The sequence below is a fragment of the Rhincodon typus genome, chromosome 8 (genome assembly GCF_021869965.1).
Source record: "Rhincodon typus isolate 14 chromosome 8, sRhiTyp1.1, whole genome shotgun sequence".
In the NCBI taxonomy this organism is placed as follows: Eukaryota; Metazoa; Chordata; class Chondrichthyes; order Orectolobiformes; family Rhincodontidae; genus Rhincodon; species Rhincodon typus.
In genome coordinates, this window is record NC_063339.1 from 11,615,838 (window position 1) to 11,641,941 (window position 26,104).

Sequence of the window (26,104 nt, forward strand, 5' to 3'; positions counted from 1 at the left end):
TGAAGGAATCAAATATTAAGAATAAGGAGCTGATGATACAATGAGATATTCTGTTGGTCTAACCACCTGTACATACACCTGCTCTCTGTCCATATCAAATTAGGTTACTATACTGTGGCAAAAAAACACTGTAGTTTGCAGAATGTAAGCCATCACTATCTCTACACTCTGTGCAAAAACTACACTGAAGACAGAAAACCTTCTATGTGTTAAAAGTAAAAATTTACTGGATGGTTATTTTTACCCCAAAAATAAACTTTTACAACATGTCAAAGTCAGTGGTCTTTAACTCTACAGAAGTGACATTGGAATACAACAATGTTAAACACAGAACTTGCTGGATTGGAAAGGTAGTGGCAAAAGCTTCAATAGAGATGAAGTGCAAGTGTCTTCATACAGTACAAATCCATCCTGTATAAATGACATAACGCAAAACATATTGAAAGTTTTTATTTAGAACATACATTTCAGTTGACATTTTTCAAGCAGTTATCGATTCTCCAGTGTTTTCAACATGCACCAGAATGCATGAATAAATTACACTTTCATAAACCAATGATATATGTAAAACCACATTCAAGGTAAAAGGCAAAGAAGGTTCCAATATAAAACACTACTGCATTGAGTCCCATCAAAAAAGTACATTTATAACATCTCATGTACAAAAGACCAGGATATGTACAGAAACAGTAAGGGATATTAATTGCATTTATAATACACTGCAAATGGTATTCCACCACTGGGACCAAGATCATTCAAATGTGAAAAGCAAACCAAATTGAAACATTTGATTGCTGAAGTGTGCAGAGGCAGACAGAATTTCTAAGGGCAACTTCATTTCTTCCCATTGCTCCCCTCCATCCCACAACAAATAAAATGTGAAGGGGTGAAGTCACTCAAAGATTTCCAAATTCTCAATAAATATTGGATTTTCTTCTATCCTGGGAAAAATGTAGAGACTTTTGTTACAAATATCAATGCAACCTTCAGTCATTCCAGGTTAAAATTCATACAAATCACAAAAAACATTAAGTAATTATTAACCAAATCAATGAGAAAAACGTAGATAAAGGCAAAGAGGATCCTTCAATCGTCATTTAAAAAAAAAACATTTTTCAAGATACAGGAATTAACCGATTTCATTTTATCCTTAAATCGAGTGTCATGAACATGGTTGTATTTGGCTGGCTGCACGCCGGTTCGGAGATTTGTGTTTTATCATTTTTAGAACACACGAAGAACTCTTTTCTTGGCCTTGATTTAAGTAACAAACAAAATCATTCCTAATCTGAAGCCAAAGTTATTAGGATGCTTAGTACAAAATATGCAGCAAGAACACATTTGAATAAAGGTGGTTCTGCCTTTGATTTCACAATATGTTCACAGAATAAACAGCGCTTTATCAAACGGACGTTTTGATTTCTTGCAATAAGTAAGTTCAAAGATTGCTTAAAATGATGGAACTGCATCTATAGCTCGACACAGTATCTACCACAGCACACAATGACAAATCAAGATACTAATTTATAATCCAGGGAGCATTGTGGGCATCAAAATTGACAAAAATTAGGATTCCAAAGGTACACATTTATGTTCTTAAATTGCATTTGGGCAATGGTCATCCTGTTTTTCAACAGAAAAGCAAACTGAACGAAAGTTATAACAATCCTTGCTACCTCTGCAAATGGGTAAAATACTGCTATGCCAGCAAAGTCAACATTAGTATTTATCTGGTCCTATTAGAAATACTTCACCTGCCTTACTTTAGCAATACCAGAACACAGGAAGAGGTTAGTTACTCAGACATTCCTGCGATACATATTAGTTTGCATAACTACAGTCAACACTGTCCAAACATCAACACACAATGCCACAAACGAGCATCAACCTTTTAAATCCAACAATAAATCAAGTCATTATGTTGAGTAGACATGTCTGAGTATGTTTGGTAACTAACATGGTACAGTACAACAAAAAAAAAAGACTGGCATTCAATTTCTTCTCTTCCTTTTCTAATATCCCAGTTCACAATCTAAATAAAACTCAACAATATGCTACTTAACAAGGCACTACTGCAGTTGACAGTTGAGACTCCCAAAATGTATCCAGCAATTACTACCTCCTGATTACACACCATTTTACAGTGCCCTTCTTGGTCCGCCCTGCAAGAAGCACTTCCTTTATTTTAAGGAAGTTGGAGAAGTCTTTTCATGCCTGAAGAGTGCAAACCTGTACAATCCTTACCTATCGGCATTAAGATGTAACAGTCATCCTTTTCCTCAAAACAGTTTAAGAGAAGACTATGCATTGGCAGCCGACGTGAAACATTGGAAAAAGATACGTTTAATTCTTAAATCGAACAGTCTTTTTTTAGTGCAAGTTAGCAAAAACACCTGTGAGAAAAATGACCAACTGATTTTGAAACTTCCTTGCAGAAGGTGGCACAGCAGGCCTCTGTAGCCACAGCCCGAGTACAGAGTTTACAGCTGTTGTTTCAATCGGTAGTGTTTCAAGACTAGATTAAATGCATTAACAAAAACATTCTTTTGAAGCTCTAGTTGCACCGATAAACCAGTGCACTGAAATTTTCAAAACAATTTCCTGATAATTGCTGCCCCATCAGTGGATGCCTCAAGACCATTACCATTCGTTGGCAAAGAAATTAGACATGTGTCCTCTCCATGGCATTAGCTGGCTAACATGAGGTGGGCACATAACATTTTTCTCTTCCCTTTCATGACGGCATGGCAGAGATTGAGAGTGCACTCTCTGTGATGCTAACAAGTGCACTGTGGCATCTTCAGGAGATAAATAAAAGGTGCACTTCTAGAGCCTGCTCACATACAGAAGGTGCTGTACATGAACTTGTGTTAATCAGCTTCCAACGAATTATCCAATTTAAAAAAAACATTTCCCCAACAAGGAAAGTAACTTTTCTTAAAAAAAACAAACACTATGAAAAGTTCTATTGTGTATTAAAAAAAGTCTGCATAGTTTCAACATGCCGTAGGCCTATGTAAGGGTCTCTTGTATGGTCTTTCATAACTGCCTTGACTGTCAACTGGTTAAGTACAACCACCGACTTGTCTAGAATTGGCAGCATCCTGATCACACAGCTAAAAATAACTGCACTTGTGAGCTTAAAATTCACGGGACAATGAGAAAAAAAATTAGTCATCTTAAAGTTAAAGCAACATTGATGACCAGTGATAGATTTATGAATGTACAAATATAAGACATCATAGTGAAAAGATTGTTTTCAGTACATTGAACTTTCAAATGTGATTTTGAGGTTTGCAAATCATACTTTGTAATATGTCAATATACAAGGATTAAAGGTTGTGATAAAATGAAAGCTTGTTTTTATATGGACATGTGCAACATGGGAGAATGTTGCAGTACCCTTCCCAATCTCTAACACACTACCCCCACTATAGCTTTCCATGAAATTAGTGACATTGTGTTAGCCAGGATTATTTGCATGCACTGTCAAAAATGTACAGTAAAAAATTGGTTTAAACAAAACATGTTGCAGCAGGATAACACTTCTTACTGCTGCCTGCATCTGTTCACAGCATTTATGGAACTACCTGGAAATTATACTCTTCAAACTCTCAGTCAGGCATCATTTCCTTAAACTAGCTGCTCTGACAGACTACCTAGGAAATTTTTTTCTCTCCCAGCATACCCTTTGATAGGATTTTCCAGAAAGCGAGGCCATTGCATATTTGATGCCCAAGCGGAGATGACAATGGCCATAATCAATAGAAAACAATCTGTATTTCTACAGCCAGAAATGTGAAAATTTTTGAGCTACAAACATATGCTATCAAGGAAGTTGAAGGTGGAAAATAAATGTTCTTCCAGCATTGTTTACTGAACCGTTGCTGTTTACTTGTGAAAAAATACTTTGCATAGGGAACCTGCTCTACCATAGTGACAAGCTGACTTTCATAGGAGTGCTTAATTGTTGTGCATTTAAACAGAAAAGATACTTATGAATTAATCTTAAAAGGAGGCAATAAGCAATCACACCTTTTACAAAGCTTATAAAAAGTCAAGATCAGGTGGAAAGCTTCAATGTAGATGAGCAATCGTGAACAGATTTCTCCTTTTTGCAAGTCAACTGGACATTACATTTCAAATCAACTCCTCTCCGATGACAAGTTTATGCTTAATAGCAAACTTCACCAAAAAGCAGCGATATTTCCGCATTTCCCAATGCAAAGTCGGGGGGGGACACAAACTTGCTATACAATACAAAAGCTAATCAAAAGATAGCAGACAAAATGAAATGTAGAAGGTGTGGTTGAGAAAGTGCATCAGAAGTTGGTATTGCATTGGAAAAAAGAAAACTCACAGGACTTGCAGTAAAGCAGTTGGAAAACAAAATAACTGACTCTATAGTAATACTTTGCTTGGGGCAAGACTAATGGAGCAAAAAACTAGATAGAATTAAAAAAGTGTAATAACCATAACTATGCCTTCCTAGCAAGAGGAGAAAGAGACAATATTAATTTGGAATGGCAGAACTATGAGAACATAATTGTATAATTAATTTAACTGATTGATCCAGAGTTACTTAATAACGAAAGCACCATTTAGAATATGTTACATAAGCAGCCTTAGTGACAGCCCATGAACACAGCTTGAAACATGGAGAACTCAAACTACATTTTAATAGTACAATAATTATATTAAATCTTTTCTTCCTTAAAAACAAAAGTGAATACTTCCCCAGAGAAACTAAAGCTGCATTTGCTTACAATGATCTGCTGCTTAAATCAATTTAAGCAGAAAAGGAACCCAATTAATAACAAAACAATTCTTGATTGCTTATTTTAATACAAAAAGTTGCTAGTATTTCACATGGTACGTCATCCCTTAAACTTAAGTGAGATTTGTAATATGCTTGAACTGATCTGGAGTTAGAAAAATAAAAAGTGGAGCGATTTCAAATTGCTGATTTGAAATAAGAAAAAGAACATGATGATGGCATTGGATCTGGCACTGTTAGGATTCACCAGCATTTTCCTCATCATGACAAATGAAATACTACACAGTCAATTCAAATTTGGGGGAAAATGGGTTGCAAAATCATTTTTATTCTGCATCCCTGGCTTAGCCAACTATCTGGCAAATCTGTGGACTCAATTTCCCTCTCTTCACTTCTAGCTCTTTTCATACTGAAAGCACGGACTTATACTATAATGGGGTTTAATTTCACAGGCAATAGCTGCTCTCTGGTACCTCACCCAAAGCACCAACCTTCAATACACACACCTCAGAAGTGAATTTTGAGGTGAGTGGGTTGCATGATCCTGTCCTCACCCAAAATCCATGTGTTTCAGGAGGGGTTCACTGGACACAATACAGTATCAGCATCACACTGACCGCACAGTACATTTAACAATCAAGTTACTGGGGATCCACCAGTTATAAACAGGATAATAAGGACTATTCCTGAGGTCTGGCAACTAAACATACAATACAGAAATGAGAGGTACACTACCAGTACATTCAACATCGGAGGGCATTTCTCAACCTCTGCACTCCAGCACCACTTATATCCTCTCACTTTCTCCGCAATCTTTTACAGGTTAAACCAGTGGCTAGTAGACTTATAAACATGCCACAGTGCATTCCCTTTAGTACGTCCATCAACTTAAAACATAAAAGATGCAGAATTCTGCAGACATACCAACTGCCTGTGAGGCATTTATGGCAATATCTACATTATTTGTGCAGAGACCATACCTGTGGCCATTTACTCCAAATCTGAAAGAATTTAAAATAGTCATAGAGCTGTGTGCAAAAACTCCTTCCAGTATTACAATATCACATGCAAAGACACACATGGCCTAAATTTTCAGGCTAGTCCTCAGCAATGATAAACCTAATACTGAATACAAGATCTGGAACATGGAGCTCTGTCCATTTTCTTTTTTTCAGAAAACTTCATTTTCACCCAGCAATATCTTGTGCAGGAAAAAATGCTGAAATTGTAACAATCCTCCCTCCCCTCTCCCACAGTAAAATCAACAGATGCAATAACAAATATTGAAAATACTAACTGACAGCGGCGTAAATGTATCAATTCCCTAGGAGTCAGGCTATGCACCATGAAGCTCAACTGCAGCACTTTTCATGCGTGGATACATACTGAACGGAGTGTCTGTAAAATACTTATTTTATACGTGCGGTAGAAATCTTTTTCTGTTTCAGATAAGGGTGTTCTCACATCTCAGTGGTCACTAGTGAAATAAATCTTGTGGGAAGGAGGAAGATGAGGAACTGTTTTGTTGCATTATTTGGGGTCTTAAGATTACACAGCTCAGGAGACAGTGGTGACCTGATGATTTCAATTTTGGGTGAAATTTGAGATTTTTAATATACAGGTAAATTAAGTTACCACAATCTCCAAATAAAATTTCCAGAACAAAGATATAAACAAAATCCTAATTTCCTACTTAATGTCCAAAGATTCTATTGCTTGAGATACAAAGGTCCAGCTTTCAACAAACTCCATACACTTCAAAATTTCATTTCAGATTTTAAAAACTTCTAGCATTACCTTCATATTTGGTAGTTTTAATCAACTGTACTTTGAATGCTAAATTGCACACACAAGTGGACTAAATTTTAAAAAAATAAAGCTTTTGTGAAGCTGAGGGGAGGGAGCACCTTCTTTGAAATGAGGTAAAAGCAACCTAAACAGTTGTACAGACAGAATCGGTGCTATTTTCAGCAACAATTAATTAATTGGCAATTCAGGGCTAGCCAACATCAGCTTTAGCCTCAGGAGTTCTTAATTGGTCTCTGATTGTATGTGAACAGAAATATAAAATGAATTGGATCATTGCAAGTTATTCTAAACAGCTTTTCAAAGCCACCGTCCCACCTCACCTTTTGAAGATTCTTATTGTGTCAATTATATGAAAGATCAAGACCAGCATAGTTAGCAAGTACATTTAGAAGAAATAAAATCTTGTGTGGAGGGAGGAAAGAGAAAAGAGGAATGTGGTATGTATGGAGTTACTCAAACCATTCCAAAAAGATTCAGAGATTTCATACTGTGAACAGTGGCTCCATCTTGCCAATAAACTGATTATATTTGTGTAGTAGCTTATTGTTGACAGAGTTTAAGGGGAGAAACTCTTTCAGGAGAAGCAAATGCACGTTCTTTTGATTTCTCAGCAAATAAAGTCAATGCCGAAAAGCTGCATACGTAGCTCCAGGTAACAAAACACAAAATGGCTTTAGTGGATGAGGACTTATTCAACACCTTCAAGTTCGACTTGGGTTTTAAAAAATATAAATAGGTGTGAAGATTTGAAGCACAAAGAAGCAGAGTGGTATCTAACTGAAAAGAGAGATTTGGACTTGCAAACGTTTGTCCAACTGGGGCAGAGCTCAGTCTTTGTTTTCTTCATACATGGTTTCATCAAATGGACAGTCAAGTAAAGGGTCCAATTTGTGTCGTGAATATTTCAACTGCAAGAGATCACCAACTTCTCCTATTACTTTTAAAACCTAAAGAAAACCAAAGGTAAAACATTAGAATATTAAACAATGTTCAATGAACTGTTTTCCTGATCAGATGTCTGTTCTTTAAAAAGAAATATACAACAGTAGTAATGACCAAAGATGTGACTGGCCAGTTGTTCTAATCAGACTATACTCCTCACTCCCAAAGTTAGTCTCAGCAGATCTATAAGCAGCTGACTTATCTTGTTTGTGGCATCCAAAAGGCTAAGAAAAACCTACAGGATCTATTCTGACATCAGTGGCTTTAGTACAGATACATAATTTTGAAAATGTGGCAGCCAATTTGCACACAAATAGCTCCAAACAATCACTATGATGCTAAACAGAATGTTTTTCATTTAAAGTGAAATTAGTTAGGGGATAAATATTGGCTAGGACAAAAGGAACACTCCCCTGCTTTGGATATCATTATTTTTAGATTAACATTTGGGCTATAATTATAAAGTAAAACTCTTACCGGTGGGAAGGCAAACAAAATTTTAAGTATGTCTAATTTTAAGCAGCAGGGTAATGTGAGCATCTGCAAATATGATACAACAGCATAGATAAGTCCTGGCAAGAGCTCTGGAGCTTGCAAAACATGAGGTTAGCAGTACAACGGCGAGGTCCAGGGAAAATATTGACCGATAATTTAGAGATGCATCAAAGCCCAACATTCAAACATTGCAGAGTGCTTCCAAATGAAATTAAAATCGATAATTAAAAACATTGATGGACCATTAGAGTAATTATTTGAGAACTGCTCCGCAGATTTTGAACTGGCTCACAACCGCTAAACAAAATTCACTTTATTGCTGAAATTTTAGATTAGAGTTTCTAAGCTGGTAAATATCCAATATTTCATATGCTGAAGAAACAATGAAATATTGCTCAAACAGTACAATTTTAAACTTTTAGTGCTTAAGAATTGAACGTAGCATTCATGATGAAACATAGTATTCAACAAAATGATGAAATCTGCAAATAAATATTAAAAACCTAGAGACCTTCACCTACACAAACTAGATAAATTTGAGAAGGCCAAGATAGGACCTTGGCAACTAAGACCAAAGTCTCAAGACTCATTATAAAAGCCTTCCAAGCAATTTAGTAATTGCATGTTAGTTTCAAATATTATATCACAGGGATTGCAAGTCAAACTAAATCAGGCATGGTAAAATTAAAACGAAGACCCTCAAAATTGCTCAACTGTTCCTAACCAAACTTTACAAACAACAGATCTTGAACACCAAGTTTATAACTTAAACAGTAGCAATTTATTATTAAGAGTGTAACTTTAACAGAAGACAGATAAAGCCATAAGGTAATCCAATTAATACCCAAGATCTTCCTCTCAGACTAGACAAAGACATAAATCTGGAATTAGTGTACATGGTCAATTGTCATAAAAATCCATCTGGGTCACTCAGTCAGGATCATAATGAATGATGGAGAAGGTTCTATTTTCTGTGTTTCTATCACAAAGAGATCTGTGGGACCAGATTTTGCAACTGTAATTTTCTTCCACCGAGCCTAATTTATGGTGAAACAATGAAACATACAGAATAGTTCCTCTCTCACTAGGTGATGTTATCGCTGCAAAAGTCTTACTTTAAGTACAGTAAAGAGACATTTCAATAAGAGCGGTCCCTTCATAATCAGAACTGGCTATTGACCTTAGTGGGAAATGATGGGGCATAATCAAAAGTAAAGTAAAGCAAAATACCCAGACTCTGCACTTTCTTGAATGAAACAATACAAAAATGGAGTGAACAGTTCATCTAAGTGCATACCAATTAAATATAGCATATTACATCCTTTGACAATTATATGGGGCTCATTCAATGAATCTTGAAACTTTAGCACAAATGCTTAAAACCCTAAATTCAAACTGTGTAGTAGGAGACTCTTTTTGGACAAAATTACCATGACCATGTGGTAGTGATTTAATATTTTGTTTAAATAAAATGTGAAGTTTTTTTAAAATGAACTTCAGGATAATAGGCTTCTAATTTAAAATAAAACACCGTATGATTGCAAAACTACAAAGAGAATATAACTTAGGAGTGCACACTTGTAGGAATACTGGTAATATATTTTCAATGTTAAGGTACTTGGTCCTTAGGGAGTTAGATTGTTTGATTATTAACTTTCATCTTTGGCCAAAAATCTCAATTAGAAAGCTTAAGTGTTTCATTACATAAGTGTTTTGTTAGTTAAGTATTTCAAAGTAATTGCTTAAAAACATACCCAGTTTTTACCCTTTCAACAGCATTTCTAAAAACGCAGTTACCGTATCTCAGCATTTGGCTCTGTAAATGTCATCCAACAATAAAACAGCAAAAACGAAGTGCCCAAAAAGAAAATGCCATTAAACAGTAACTCGGACAAGATGCTATGATTCATAAAAAGGGACAAGGTCATCAAAAGTTTCAGACACAAAGTTACTTAGGGCATTTGTACAATATCAGGAAATGACTGCTACCTCAATAATCAGCGACTGCTTACCGACCCATAGCAGATGGCTGTTCCTCAGCGTTTCAAATTTAAAATTCTCACTATCAAACTGTTTCACAGACTCACCTCTCCTGCTCTATTACCCTCAAATTTAATCTCGCTCCACTTTGGGCATTTCACTCAAGTTACCTGACTATCAGCTCCCAGCCTACTTGAGTAGTGTAACCATTGAACGGTTCTTCATGGCTCAGTTTTGTATCTATTTTGTTTGCTCCCTCCTAATTAGGCTCATTTGCTTCAGTTCTATAATCTGCCCTTTAAATTCCACATTGATGCTTCAGGGCACAGCTGTGGGAATGTTTCACTGTAGAAATGTAATTTTTCTGATAAGACATCTAAGCAAAGCCTGATAGGATCTTAGGTGAATGCAAAAGATGCTTTCCCTCGTATCCTGGCCAATATCTATCCCTCAACCATTAAGCTTCAAGAGAAAACAGATTATCCAGTTATTTCCACATCATTGTTTGAGAAAGCTTGCTGTGCTCAAACTGGCTGCTGTTTTTTACATTACAACAGCAACCACACAATTATTTCAGCTGGGATGTCCTGGGTTTATGAAGAGTCAATTTTTCAAGCATAAAATTCACATGGAACTCAACATTATTGTTTCATGATAGGAGTGCTTGGAGCCATCTTGGGAGCAGCAGGGGAAAAACTAAGAACAAATCAAGGGTATTTAACTTCTCAAATCGTGCCTCCAAATTCAAGAATTTATTATGCCTATTTAGCTATGAAATAAAACTTGAGAAATTGTCCCTATATAGCAATTATAGTATCAAATTAAACCTTTTATTAGCTAAATAACTTGCAACACAATGTTCATTTCCAATTAGAAGCTTTGATGATATTAAACAGAAGAAGATTATCACTGCCTTTTGTACCTAATATACAAGATTTAGGAAATCTGATATTTTTCATGTTGAAGTGAAAATCAATATTGAAAGGATACACCTTCTATTACAACTCAATTTAAGAGATTGGCTGCTGCAAAAAGGCTTGAACATTATTTCAAAGTGAATTGAATGACATTAAGAACATTTGGAATGAGGTCACTTCAGCGTTGAAACACACCCAGAACTGAAAACAGTATAAACACAAAATTTATTCTCAACTAGTCTGTAAGGAAATAGATTAGTTTTAAAAATAGAAAAAAAAAAAACTTACTGTATCCAGCATCTCTCTGGTATGAGCAGCAGATACACAAAACCTGGCTCGGGATTCAATGATTGGAGTAGCAGGAAATCCAACCACCACAACACCAACATTTCTTTTCAGCATTTCTCGCCCAAAAGCACTGCAGAAATAATATATACACTTCAGGCTTCAAGTTTTCTTGAAAACAGCTTTTTTTCTGAAACTATGGCATAAAAACAATTGGTCAGACACCTTGCAAGCTTCATCGTTGAGACAGCAGTTCTAGAACGGTAGCAAAGAACCCTGTGGTATCTCTGCAATAATACTTTGTGCCCCAAGTGGGTAATTGTTTCAAAAGACAACTTTCGATAAGATAGTTAGCAGGACCATTTATTAGTTTGTGCTGACAATCCAATGTTAGTGCAATTCACCAAAAATAGCCTCCACACATCGACAGGTCAATTCTTCCAGGCTATCCTTGTTTGCTTAAAAAGTGTTTTAGGACAGAATTAACTCAAATTAATTCACATTTTAAGCAGGATTTTGATTAAACTGTGTTATTAACTCAACTTTAATAGGCAATGGTGATAATGCATTCCATATTTGAGGAATCATGTGCAAAATCATTTGTTCCAACTACTCACTTTGTAGTTTTAATGCGGATCGTAAACTCAGGCTTACAACCAATTTACCCATTAGCAGAACTAATCTTGCAGTTTTAATTCCCCTATGACATCGGAACTTTGAATAATTACATCTCTCCCACCACACATTTTAACTGCCCACTTAAATTCTAGTTTCCCCCCCAAGCGTTTGATATTTGCATCATCTGCCTGCTGTCACAGTAAGTATTCAATTTATGGTGACTAGTAATCCAGAGGCCCAAGATAACACTGTGGGCACAGATCCAAATCCCACAGCAACGAAGAGGATTTAAATTCAATTAAATGGTGGCCACAAAACTACTGCTGATTTTTGTAAAAACACGTCTGGGTTCACCGATGCACTTGGGGGAAGGAAGTTTACCATCCTTGCCTGGTCTGGCCTACACACTAGTCCAGATCCACAGCAAAGTGGATGACTCTTAACTGCCCTCTGAAAAAGCTGAGCAAGCCACTTTGTTTAAAGTCAATTAAGGAGTAGAATTGTAGGTCATGTTGGCAAGACCAGCATCCTTTTGAAAGATGGAAGTAAAATCTCAACTTCAATGTTGATCCTAAACTTAAATACTATGATGAAATGTGTGTAAATTACAAGTATTATCATTTTAGTAACTTGGATTTCAAAATAGAGGGAGGTGGGTGTTGGCTCCTTCCGTGAATGACCTTTCTTTTTAAAAAGAAAGCTCAGAGTGTCTTTGCAGCATAGTGATTAAATTCAATATTTTTCAAAGCAGGTGACTGAGGCCCCTCTGGTGTTAACAAAAATGTTTACACTCAAATAAATGCAAAATATTATGGATGCTGGAATTCAAATTTAATTTATGCTGGAGAAATTCAGCAGGTCTGGCATTGTGGCGAGAGAAACAGTTAATGTTTCAAGTTCAGTGAGACTTCTTCAGAAAGTATGCTTAGGAAGGCTGAGTAAGCTTCGCACGGTCACGAAGGAGAGATCACATCCAGAGTGAGACACAGCCCCACCGAGTATATAGTTCAGAGAATTTGGTGGCAATGTGGGAATTCATGCAGAGGAGAGGTGCTTTTTGCTTGGTTCATAGTTTGTAAGGTGTTTTATTTTGACAAAGGATAAATTGAAGCCCAGGATCAGAGATCCAGCACAAAAGAATGACAAAGGTAAACCATAAGTTCCTTGGTTGCTGAGTGCTACCAATTAGACTATATATTATTATGTTAATTTCAGAAACAAGGTAAATAGGGGAAATACTTACAGATCAGTACAAATTTTTAAAAAATCAAAATTAAGAACCAAGGCAAAAAGAGATGCTGGGTCAGGTGATGTGTTGTACTTGCATGATGTTCCTTGAGGAACTTGGCTCAGTTGAGGTGGATTCTGACCCTTGAACACTGACATGTCAGGGAAGGGGTCAGTTACCTAACACTGTTTCAAGAAGCAGTCACACCCCTTAGATTAATTACCTCAAATTCAGTCAGTGGTAAGGGACAAAGGGTGTGACTATGACCAAGGCAGGTAAAGGGATCCAGGAGGTAATGCTGAAGGAGCCTCAGTCCTTGAGCTTGTCTAACTGGTTTGAGATTCTTGCTCGTGCGGCAGGAAGATAAGCAAACTAACCACAGCACTGTAGTACAGGGAGCCATTCGAGAGGGAGAGAGAAGTGTAGTTATAAGCGGGGATAGTATAGTCAAGGGAATAGACACTTGTGGCCAGCAGTCCTGACAGCTGTGCGCCTGATTTCAGGCTCTCTCATCTGGGCTGCAGAGGAACTTGGAATGGAGGGGAAAGATACAACTGTCATGGTCCGCACAGGTACTGACTGCACAGGTACGAAGAGGAAAGGAGGTCCTGTTGAGGGAATGAGCGCAGCTAGGGCTAAATTAAAATGCAGAAGCAAAAAAGGTAATAATCTCTGGATTACTACTTGAGCCATGAGCAAACTGGCACAGGGTAAACACGATTAAAGAGGTAAACATGTGGCTCAAAGATTGGTGTGGGAGAGACGGGTTCAAATTCACAAGACATTGGCACCAGTACAGGGAAAAGTGGGAGCTATTCTGAAGGGACCACGGTGGGACCAGAGTCCTGGCAGATCGCATAAGTAAGGCTTTAAACTAAATTGTGAGGGGGTGGGGGGGTGGTGAGTGGGTGGTCAGTGGAAGTTAAAGTTTCCAGAACAAGTAATAGGACAGAGTATGGAAAGGGTCAGGATTTTAACTTCAGGCACAGCAGATAAGGGGACAATAATGAGAAGGAGGGCAGTCACAGGACTGAGGATGTTGTACTTAAAAAGCATGCAACAAGGTAAGTGAGCTTGTAGCATAGATTAAAACGGACAGGTATGATGCTGTTGGTATCAGGAACTAAAACTCCAGGATACATACCCCATTAAAAGAATAGGCAGAGGGGACAGGGATTCCTTGTTACTAAGGAATGAAATTAAAACGATAGTATGAAGTGATAGAGTTGGAAGGTATAGAATCTGTGTGTAGAGTTGAGGAACTGCAAAGAGAATAGGCCCCGATGGAACATAATTACAGGTCTCCTAGCTGTAGTCAAGATGCGGGGGAGAGAAATCAGGAGGTAGAAAAGGCAGGCAAGAAAGGCACTATTATAATAATTATGGAGGACTTCAATATGCGGGTGGACTAGGAAAAATCAGGTTGATAGCAGATCAAGAAAAGGTGTTTGTGGAATGTCAACTGGATGGTTTTATGGAGCAACTTGTGGTACAGCCCACTAGGGAGTAGGCAATTCTGGATTTAGTGAAACGTAATGAGGCAGAATTGATTAGGGAGCTGAAGGTGAAGGAACCCCTAGAGATCAGTGATTGTAGTATGATAGAATTCACCCTGCAGTTACAGAGAGAAGATTTAATCAAATTTAACGCTGTTACAATCGAATAAAGCTAACTACAAAGTCATGAGAGAGGAGCTGGCCAGAGATGATTGGAAGGGCAGTCCAGCAGGGAAGATGGTGCAGCAAAGGCAGTAATTTCTGGGGTAATCTGGGAAGCATGCCAGAAATTCATCCCAAGGACAAAACATGCTAAGGGGAGGATCAGGCAACTGTGGCTGACAAGGGAAGACCGCAACAGCATAAGATCAAACCAAGAAGCATAATGTGGTGAAGATTAGTGGGAAGCCAGAGGATTAGAAAGCCTTTAAAAACCAGAGGATAACTAAAAGAAAAAGCAGTGGGTGGGGAGTGAGGGGTGGAGAAGATGAAATCCAAGAGTGAGCTAGCAATATAAAAGATTGCAGCAAATTTATTTTTTAAAAAAATATTCAAAAGATAAGAGGCAGGAGTGGACATTGGACCACTGGAAAATGAGGCTGGAGAGTTGTAACGGAAACAAAGAAATGACGAAGGAACCAAATAGCTACTTTGCATCAGTTTTCACAGTAGAAGATACCAGCAATATGTCAGAACTTCAAGAGAGTCAGGGGCAGAAGTGAGTGTAGCAGTCATCACTAAGGGGGTGCTAGGGAAGCTGAAAGGTCTTGAAGGCAGATAAATCACCCAGACGGATGGGTTATACTCCAGAACTCTGAAGGAGATAGCTTAGGAGATTGTGGAAGGATTGGTGGCAATCTTTCAGGAATCACTGGAGTCAGGGAGGGTCCAAGAGGCTTAGAAAGTGGAAAATGTAAAACCCCTGTTTAAGAAGGAAAGGAAGTAGAATATGGGAAACCACGGGCCAGTTAGCCCGACCTTGGTCATTGCTAAGATTTTACAGTCCATTATTGAGGATGAGATTGTTGATTTCTTCCAAGTGCACAGTAAAATAGGGCTGAGTCAACACGGTTTCATCAATAGGTGGTGATGCCTGACAAATCTGTTAGAATTCTTTGAGGTAATGAGCAAACTGGACAAAGGAGAGCCAGTGGACACAATCTATTTGTATTTCAAGAAGGCCTCACAGGATATTGCTAAAAAGATAAGAGCCCATGGTGTTAGTGGCGAGGTATGGGTATTGATAGAGGATTGGCTGACTGGCAGAAGGCAGAGTGGGGGGAATAAATGGGTCTTTTTCAGGATGGCAGCCAGTGACTAGTGGAGTTCCACAGGGGCCCATGTTGGGACCACAAGTATTCATGTTAAATGTTAACGATCTGGAGGAAGGAACTGAGGACGTTGTTGCTAAGTTTGCTTATGATACAAAGATAAGTGGAGGGGGTGGGTAGTGTCGAGTAAGCAGGGTGGCTGCAGAAGGATTTGGACATACTGGGCAAGAGGGCAAAGAGGTTGCAGATAGAATACAATGTGGGAAAGTGTGAGAGATTATGCACTATGGTAGGAAGGAAAAAGCAGACTATTTTCTAAATGTGGAAAGGCTTCAGAAACCTGAAGCACAAAGCAACTGGGAGTCCTAGTTCAAGATTCTCTTACTTAACATGCAGGTTCAGTTAGCAGTTAGGAAGGCAAATGCAATGTTAACATTCATTTCAAAAAGGTCCAGAATACAAGAACAGAGATGTACTGCTGAGGCTACACAAGGCTTTGGTCAGACTGCATTTGGAATATTGAGCAGTTTTCAGCCCTGTATCTAAGGAATGGTGTATTGGCGCTGTGGGGGTCTAGAGGAGGCGATTTACAAAGATGATCCTGGGCATGAAGGGCTTGTCATATGAGGATTGGTTGAGGACTCTGGGTCTGTACTTGGAGTTCACAAGGATGAGGGAAGAGCTGATTGAAACTTACGGAACACGGAGAGGCTTAGATATAGTGAACGTGGAGAAGATGTTTCCACTAGGAGAGACTCGGACCTGAGGGCACAGCCTCAGAGTGAGGGGCGACCATTTAGAACTGAGATGAGGAGGAATTTCTTCAACCAGAGGATGGTTCATCTGTGGAATGCATTGCTGCAGAGAGCTTGGAGGCTGAGTCATTGAGTGTATTTAAGGCAGAGATCAGTAGGATCTTGATTATGAGGGATCAAGGGTCACAGGGAGAAGGCAGGAGAATAGGGTTGAATAAATGTATCAGCCATGATCAAATGGCCTTAATTCTGCTCCTATATCTTACGGTGCATAGACTGTTGGGATTACAACAAGTACAATAAACATGCAAGGCCATTTAGCTTTGTTTTCAGTTCTGTTCAGAAGGCACGAGCATGGAGTTTAAAAGCATGGTGCGTTATCTCCAAGTAGCAGCTAAGGAGACAAGTCAACTGGGCAGAAGAGTTTAGTTTGTGAAATTTCAAACCAGGAGAGTTTGGTTAGAAATCTGCAAATTATTAGAAAAGGACAATGGTCATAGCAGCAGAATTGGAAAGATTAATCAAATTTTCTCCACAATCTACAGCAAAGCAAAGTAGAACTCTGAAGAGGTGAGACAGAGTGCAATTTCTCTGGAAATGCATCTCTAATGCATAGCTGCAGGAATTGAGTTGAAACTTATTTGCTGTGTCTTAGAGTCTGCCTTCCATATTTAAAAAGCTTTTTAAAATTTGAGTAGTAAACCTCCAATGTGAAAGAAAATCTGTAGCATAGTGTCAGTGTCGTCTCAGAGAAGAATCTTTGTTAACTAATTAAACAAAAATGTTTGAGAAGGCTGATTTAATTCTGAAATCTTACTTTCCCAGTACAGTAGTACAAAATTCTGGGATAATAATGCCCAAATCTACACAAAGTACACCAAATGTTTCCTAATCTATGTCTTACACCATTATTTTCCTAATAAATCAGCTCTATTTTTCTATTCAGTAACTTATTAGTATCCAGATAGGAATGATCCCAGTCTCAAATGGTGAAAGAGACATCCAGTTAGGTGCCCCTTAATATACAATAGCATTACCACAATTTAATTCCCCACTACCAACATCCAGGTGGTTATCATTGACCAGAAATTGAGCTGGACTAGCCATATAAATAGAGTGGCTACAGAGCAGGTCACAAGGTAGAAATCTTGCAGTAAGTTGCCTCCCGACTCCCCGAAGCCTGTCCATCATCTAAAAGGCACAAAATCAGGACTGTAATGGAATACTCTCCACTTACCTAGATGAGTGCAATTCCAACAACACTCAAGCAGCTTGAGTGGTGCCTATCAACAAGTTCACTTGACAGGCACCACATCCATAAACATTCACTCCCACCAGCACATTCAGAAACAGCAGTGTACACCAGCTGCAAGATACTCTGCAGAAAACCAAAGCTCCTTCAACAGCACTGTCCAAACCCATGATCACTACTACTGGGTAGCAGGTACAAGAAATCACAACCCTCAAGTTCCCTCCAAGCTACTTATCAACTTTACTTGGAAATACAATGCTGTTCCTTCCCTCTAACAGCATTGTAGGTGTACCTAGACCTCAGGATGCAACAGTTCATGAAGGTAGTTCATCATCACCTTCTCAAGGAAAACAATGGATGGGCAATAAGTGTTGACCCACCCAGCAACACTGACATTCCATGGGTGAATATTAAAAAAGGATTAGACAGTGTACCATGGTTCCATTCTCACTAATATGTAAAAATCTGTTGTGACAACAATTAGGATCAATGTTTCTGCTTTTACCTACAAGTTACTTTCTGAATTCAGGCTAAGTTTGGGGAAAAACTGCAGATTACTATTAAATTACTATTCACGATCACAAGATTCACCAAGTCTCAAATCCATCATCTATCTCACTGCTCTAAACAACAGACGGTTGCAGCTTTTTAAGTGAATCCCCAGTTAATCATTAATTGACTGAGAATTAAAATTACAAAGCCAATAGTAACCATACTCAGCAACTGCTTAATACTTAGTGCATTTCACCTTGGAATGTAAGATTCAGAATTTGAAGCTTGAAGATTTATTCTTTGAACAGACATTATTTTTCAAATTAAGCCAAATGTTTGGACTGGAACTTAAACTTGAAGTTTTCGCAATAGAAATTAACTCAATCTTTTACTACATTATTTTGGGAGCCGTTACTTTGCTGTCTCATTGTTGTATGAGAAGTGGTTGAGGACTCTGGAGTTTGTACTTGAAGTTTAGAAGGATGAAGGGGAGATCTCATTGAAACTTATAGAATATTGAGGGGCCTGGATAGAGTGGACGTGGAGATGACGTTTCCAGTAGTAGGAGAGATGAGAGACAAGAACCTAACAGCATAGCCTCAGAGTAAAGGGGCAACTCTTTTGAACTGAGAAGAAACTTCTTCATTCAGAGGGGGTGAATCTGTGGAACTCATTGCCACAGAAGGTTGTGGGGGCCAAGTCAGAGTGTCTTTAAGACAGCAGATAGATAGGTTCTTGATTAGAAAGGGAATCAAAAGTTACAGGGAGAAGGCAGAACACAATGTGGTTGACTCAACTGCCATCTGGACAATTAGGGATGGGCAGTGAATGTTGGCCTGGCCTGCAATGCCCATATCATCTGAACGAATAAAAACAGGGGCAAGAACCATATCAGCCATGATTGAATGACAGGGCAGAGTCAACGGGCCAAATGGCTTAAACCTGCTCCTATTATGGTTTTCCTCCTCTCACCCACCTCAAAAATATATATCAAAATGAGAAATGGGAGCCACACTCCATATAACCCTTTAAACCTGCTCTGCCATTCAATAGAATTCTGACTCAACTCTGCATGTGCCCTCTTGTCATAGCCCCAAATCCCAAGAAACCAAAAACTGATCTTAGCCTTCAGTATACTCCATAGCTGAGTACTCCAGATCTCTGAAGTGGAGAACTTCAAAGATTCAGAGTACTGAAAGTTCTCTCCATCTCGGTTCTGTATGACTAAGACCTAATTCTGAGATGGTGTGACCTTGTTCTAGATTCAATGTGCAGCTTATCAAATCTCTTTACCAGAGGTACTGTGCCCAAATTTAGTTCACACCTTTTGCATCCCCAGAGTCAAAAGAATGAGGCTTGATCTCTAAACCAAGTACATGCTTTGTCTGCATGCCAAACACACAAGTTCTTTACTGAGCTTCACCTAGCTACATGGTATCCTTAAAGCCCCTAAAAAAATGCAACAGCACCACGAAGTCATAAGAATTCCAGCCCAAACTGGGGAAAAGCACTCGAGGTCTCAACTGTTTCACATGACAGGCTCAGATGAAGACCAAGCACAAAGAACAGAAGTAGTGAGAAATCTGAGCATCTCATCTGCCTGCTTCAGCAAATGGCCCGATCGTGGCAAGAAAGTGGGCTAACAGTGAGCAATTTAGTCACTTCACCCACAACAATGTAGTGTTAAAAAAAAAAAACTTTGATCCCGAGGGTCCAAGAGAAAAAATAATTCCCATGGTCAGAAGGTACGATGAAGCATTGCAGCAAAGGGATGTGGCCGATTTTGCTTTCTTTCCCCATTCACAACAAAGACTACCGACTCCCTACTAGGGAGCAGCCAGAGTGCAAAAGGCAGTGTTATATACACTCGTCTCCTAATTGACAGTGCAAGCTTTGTAAGACAGTCTAAATCCATGCAATTTTGATGGTTATTAACCTTTCGATGAGACGTGGTGACTACACAGTACAGAAACTACAAGGTGGTTTGCCAGATTGCAAAAGGGGAAAATAACACTGCTCATTTTTAATTTCATCTGTTCGGTTTATTTGAAGCTCCATTCTTGTGGAGATAGTTTGTGAAACAGCTAGTAAGGTAATAATTTTGTTAGTACAGACAGCTGAAGGAATGTTAAAGTCTAAGCCTATACTACAAAGTCCAAGTATGTTTTTAATTTACCCAATTTTAGCTGGCATGTACAGCATCAAAGGCACGACTGGTGAATCATCATTTCCATAGATAATGAATCCCATTTCCTTCAGTCTTCTTCTGAAGTACCGAGTGTTCTCCGCCAGCTGTTGAACTCTGGTTTGACCTAAAGACAAAGTGAAGAAAAAGAAAACATGACAAATTAGTGATTTAAAGCTACAGGTGCAACTAAAAAAAGGCACTACACGAGCTGGCAAACACAAACATATAATGGAGAGAAGCTCATTAAAGTTCAGATTTTGGTTAAATGTCTGTTGAGAATGTTCCGACACAAAACATTAAATAATGTTGTTTGTGTGTGCTGGTTTAAAACACATCCCATTTAAGATCTAGTGACGCATTTGGAAAGACAGGGTTTGATTAGGAGTAGTCAGCATGGCTTTGTGTGTGGGAGATCATTCCTCACAAATTTGTTAGAGTTCTCTGATGAAGTGACCAGGAAAGTTGATGAGGGCAGGATGGTAGATGTAGTCTATATGAATTTCAGTAAGCCCTTTGCTAAGGTTCCACATGGTAGGCTGTTCTGGAAGGTTAGATCACATGGAATCCAGGGAGAGCTGGCAAATTGGATACACAATTGGCTTGATGGAAGCAGATGGTAATAGTGGAAGGATGCTTGTCTGACTGGAGGCCTGTGACTAGTGGTTTGCCTCAGGGGCCAGTGCTGGGCCCATTGCTGTTTGTTATCTATATCGATGATTTGGATGAGAATGTCCAAGGTATGATTAGTAAGTTTGCAGATGGCACTAAAACAGGCGGTATCGTGCACAGCGAGGAAGGTTGTCAGAAATTGCAACAAGATCTTCATCAGCTGGGGAAGTGGGCCGAGAAATGGCAAATGGCGTTTCATATAGATAAGTGTGAGATGTTGTATTTTGGAAAGTCAAATCCAAGTAGGTATTTCATGGTGAATGGTAGGGCCTTTAGGAATGCAGTGGAACAGAGGGACCTTGGAGTTCAGGTGCACTGTTCTCTGAAAGCGGAATCAGAGGTAGACAGGGCAGTGAAGGCGGCTTTTGGCACACAGGCCTCCTTCAGTCAGGGCAGTGAGTATAGAGATTGGGAAGTTATGATACAATTGTACATGGCATTGGCGAGGCCGCACTTGGAGCATTGGGTTCAGTTTTGGTCACCTTGCTATAGGAAGGATGTTATTAAACTGGAAAGAATGCAGAAGAATTTTACAACGATGTTGCCAGGACTCAAGGGACTGAGTTATAGGGAGAGGTTGGACAAACTAACTTTTTTCTTTGGAGCGTAGGAGACGGAACGGGGGATCTTATAGAAGCGTATAAGATCATGAGGGGCATGGAATAGGGTGAATGCACTCAGTCTTTTTTGCAGGGTTTGGGAATCGAGTACTAGAGAGCATCAGTTTAAGGTAAGAGCGGAAAGTGTATATGGGGGCAACTTGTTTATTTTAAAAAGCAGGTGGCACGCATATGGAATGAGCTGCCAGCGGAAATGGTTGAAGTGGGTACATTAACAACATTTAAAAGGCATTTGGACAAATACATGGATAGGAAAGGTTCAGAAGGGTATGGGCCAAGTGCAGGGAAATGGGCTTAGCGTGGATGGACATTTTGGTCAGCATGGACCAGTTTGGGCCAAAGGGCCTGTCTCCGTGCTGTAAAACTCTGACTTCGGAAATAAATTCACTTGTTTCGCCTTTCACGTCAAGGGGCAAAATCTGTTCACGTGCGGAATCTGTTCCACAGGACTGATGCTGCTGTGTTGATTGATGCCATGGTTTCACAAATATTTGCACACAAAAATCCTGAATTCAATGGCAATTCAGGTAAATGCACAGATTGTGTATTTCCAGCTGGCAAAAGCCTTGAACTGTAAGCACATTTATACAAAAGATGAAATAAACAGCTGGGAGCTGAACAGTGCAATGTAATGAGCAATTTTATCAAGCATGCAACTGCAGTAACTTAGACTTAAAACAATTAATGTAAGCTATTACATATTGACTGAAAAAAATGCAAGTGTAAACACAGAAGCAAATTAATGCATCGACACAGAAAGACTGCAGGAAGAACTCATTTACTCCAAAGGTTGGAATAATCACATGCAAGTTAGCGGAGGCAAAAACAGAGGTTATTCAAAACTCAGGAGATGCCATGCATTAGTATGGTTTACTGCAGTTCAGGGATGATCTTCAATTGACTTGGTCTTTGGTTCTATAAAGTCGAGCTTCAATCTTGCAGTTTACAATAACAGATGGGGACTTGCAGCACATCAATTCACAGAACCCGATTTTGCAATTTAGTTCTGAATTTTGTCCCTTTAAAAATTCAGTTAAATAAAAGAATGCTGTATTATGTTGATTAAACTGAAATTACTGAAACTGCGATGGAATTCAAACCACAATTAGTAGTTCTTTCTCTTTGAGTTACCACACAGCACATCAACCTCAGTATCTGCTATAATATGTTATTTGGATTTCAGAACAGCATTTACAGAACAAGGTCACCCAGTTAGAAATTTAGTCATATAGAGATAGAGCGCTTAGTGGAATGGTGTAAAGACAACAAGCTCCCCCCTCAATGTCAGCAAAATGAAGAGTTGGTCATTGACTTCAGGAAGTGGAGTGGAGTACACGCCCCTGTCTGCATCAATGGTGCTGAGGTGGAGATAGTCGAGAGCTTCAAGTTCCTAGGAGTAAACATCATTAACAATCTGACTTGATCCATCCACGTCAAGACTATAGTCAAGAAAGCACACCAACGCCTCTACTTCCTCAGAAGGCTAAGAAAATTCTGCATGCCCACAATGACTCTTACCAATTTCTGCCAATGCACCATAGAAAGCATCCTATCTGGATTCATCACAGCTTGTCATGACAACTGCTCTGCTCAAGACTGCAAGAAATTACAGAGTTGTGAACACAGCCCAGTCCATCACGCAAACCAGCCTTCCATCCATCAACTCTGTCTGTACTTCCCACTCTCAGGGAAACGGCCAACATAATCAACAACCCCGCCCACCCTGGTTATACCCTCTTCCAACCTCTTCTTTCAGACAAAAGACACAAGAGTTTGAAAATATTTACCGAGATTCAAGAAAAGCTTCTTCACCCCCTGACCCCATTAGACTTTTGAACAGACCTTCTATTAAAGTTGATCTTTCTCTGCTTCTTCTCTGCAGCTGTAACACTGTATTCTGCATTCTGTTCTACTATCCTGATGTACGTATGAAGGTATGCTTTGCCTGGATAGCACACAAAACAATACTTTTCAATATCACGGTGCATGTGACAATAATAAATCAAATGACAAGAAACTATAGATTTGATTAATTAATAAATAAATCAAATCTATTGTGTGTCTTGTCATTTGATTATTAAATCAATATCCTATATACGTCATCATTTGAATTTCAGAACCTCATCTGAAGAACAAGGTCATCCAGTTAGAAATTCAGTCATATCGACCAGGAAAGCGGTGTTAAATCCACCCAACACCACTGAATTAGCTCACTTCAGCTGCAGGTCACTGTAGAGTTGTCCATTGAATGTTTGTAAGGGAGGCATAAAAAAGAGTTAGCAATCCTCAACCAGATTGCAATTCAGTAACATACATGAAAGCATATGCACCAACACCATGACCAAATAGGATCAGATGCTGTTGGGGTCTTTCATAATAAGAGCATGCCAAGACTCACCGATTTAAGTGATAGTACTGGAAGGACCAGATACTTCCTCAAAAGATAATCCAATCATAATATTTCCTGGAAAACCACTGACCAAATTATCCCTCAAAGATGAATATGTGAAGTGCTAAAGTAACAAATTGCTCCTCATTAAATGAATTAAAGTGTTGGCAATTACAATGCTTGACCAATTAACCACATTAATTATTAACTCAACAGGAATTTTCAGAAAGGGCAGGATGGTGGGAGACAGACTGAATTATGCATTTGAAAAGTTTAACAGGATACAGCAGATAGTATTAAGTTTGTTCTTTTGTTTTCTTTCTCCGCAAGTTCCAAACATGTTCAAATAACTTCATCTATCCAAAACAAGCGTTAAATACCAACATCTCCTACTGAAGTCCCTATAGCGCTTTCACAACTTAGTGATTCTAAGTTTGTAAACCAGCAGCTCTTAGACAGGATACCAGAATTTTGTTTATTCCTATTATAATGCTGAACATGTAACATCTGTTGTTAACATATTTGTATCAAATACAGGGAGTGATAAAAGGGTATCTTCTGCGCTGGTTTTGAGGGTGGGGGTGTCAGTGTATCTACACATTCTACAGAAATTATACTTGTACAAGCTCAACCAAAATCGCAAGTCACTAATTCAGCTGTAAAGTGAAATTCAGGGATCAATTCCAAACTTTCTCTCGTATGCTGATAACGAGCAAAACTGGAGTTAGCAATACAGATATGTTGCAATAAGTAAATTATAGCTGTACCATTTAATACATTTTATTACAATCGAAAAGCAACTTGTTCCAAGTTGTGGAATTGGTCTCTGAAATAGACAAATTCTGATTGACTAGGGAGTCATGGGTTATAGGGGACAGACAAACAAGTGCTGTTAAGGCCACAATCACATTGACCACGATCTGACTGAATGGTAGAGAAGGCTCAATAGGTCAAATAGTCTACTCTAATTTATAACCTTCAGTCTGATTCGCTCATTGCTGTGAATCTATTCCATACATTTAGTTAGCTAGCTAGTCATTATGATATTTGCATCTGTATTAATTACACCTTGACATGTAGATCAGATTTACTTCAAAAACTGGAATTATATCCGACATTCTCACTATTTTCCATTTTGAGATATCGCGTACACAACCTCTCCATGTTCAACAAAAACCCAGTGCGATGTTAAATTCTAAAGAATAAAGTAATCACAACAACAGGTTGGGGAAAGAGAAATGTTGAGACCACAGAACAGAGGGGAGTGGGGAAAAAAAAGGTCAACATTGTAACTGGAATTTGGCTGATAATGGTGCGTTGAATTCACTGATGATGCAAAGACTGGCAGAAAAGCTAGTTGCGTTGAGAACATCAGGTCTGAAAAGGGATATGGACATGTTAAGTGAATGGTTTTTAAAAAAGGCAGATATAGTATAATGTTAGAAAATGTGAACTTGTCCATTTTAGCACCAAGAATAGAAAGGCAACACATTATTTAAATGGTGAGAGACTTAAATGGAGAATTCTGCAGTACAGTGGGATCTGGCTTAATTACCAAAATTTGCAGGAACAGCAAATGGTTGGAATATAAATGCAAATAGAATGCTATTGTTTATTGCAAGGGGAATAGAATATAAAAGTCTGGAAGTTCTGCTACAGTTGTATAAGTGTTGGCAGGACCATATCCAAATACTGTCTACAGTTCTGGTTTCCACAATTAAAGGAAATAATTGCATTTGCAGTGCAAGGAAGGTCAACTCAACTGATTCCTTTGAAGGAGAAGTTGTCTTATGATAGGTGGGAGTTGTAGCAATAGGAATTTAAAAACAGTTGGTTTTATTTAAACATACAAGATCTGAAGAGTTATGTTCCCTTCAAGGTCTGTGTGCAACAGGAACTTGAACTGGAAGTCAATGTGCCT

The 26,104-nt window shown here is 38.7% G+C and overlaps 2 protein-coding genes across 8 annotated transcripts in view; both read right to left on the bottom strand.

The window, feature by feature from the left end:
• LOC109911155 (poly(A) polymerase type 3) overlaps window positions 1-26,104 on the bottom strand; it is a 328,417-nt gene that overhangs the window by 101,631 nt on the left and 200,682 nt on the right. The window lies entirely within an intron of this gene.
• Window positions 436-26,104, bottom strand: part of sptlc2a (serine palmitoyltransferase, long chain base subunit 2a) — a 152,422-nt gene continuing 126,753 nt past the window's right edge. For both annotated transcript variants that reach the window (XM_048599810.1, XM_048599811.1), the window contains 3 exons: window positions 20,494-20,629; window positions 11,209-11,338; window positions 436-7,533 (listed from right to left, as the gene is read on the bottom strand). In XM_048599810.1, coding sequence (XP_048455767.1) covers window positions 7,414-7,533; window positions 11,209-11,338; window positions 20,494-20,629 — 386 coding nt within the window. In that variant the 3' untranslated portion in view covers window positions 436-7,413. The remainder of the gene's footprint in view (window positions 7,534-11,208; window positions 11,339-20,493; window positions 20,630-26,104) is intronic.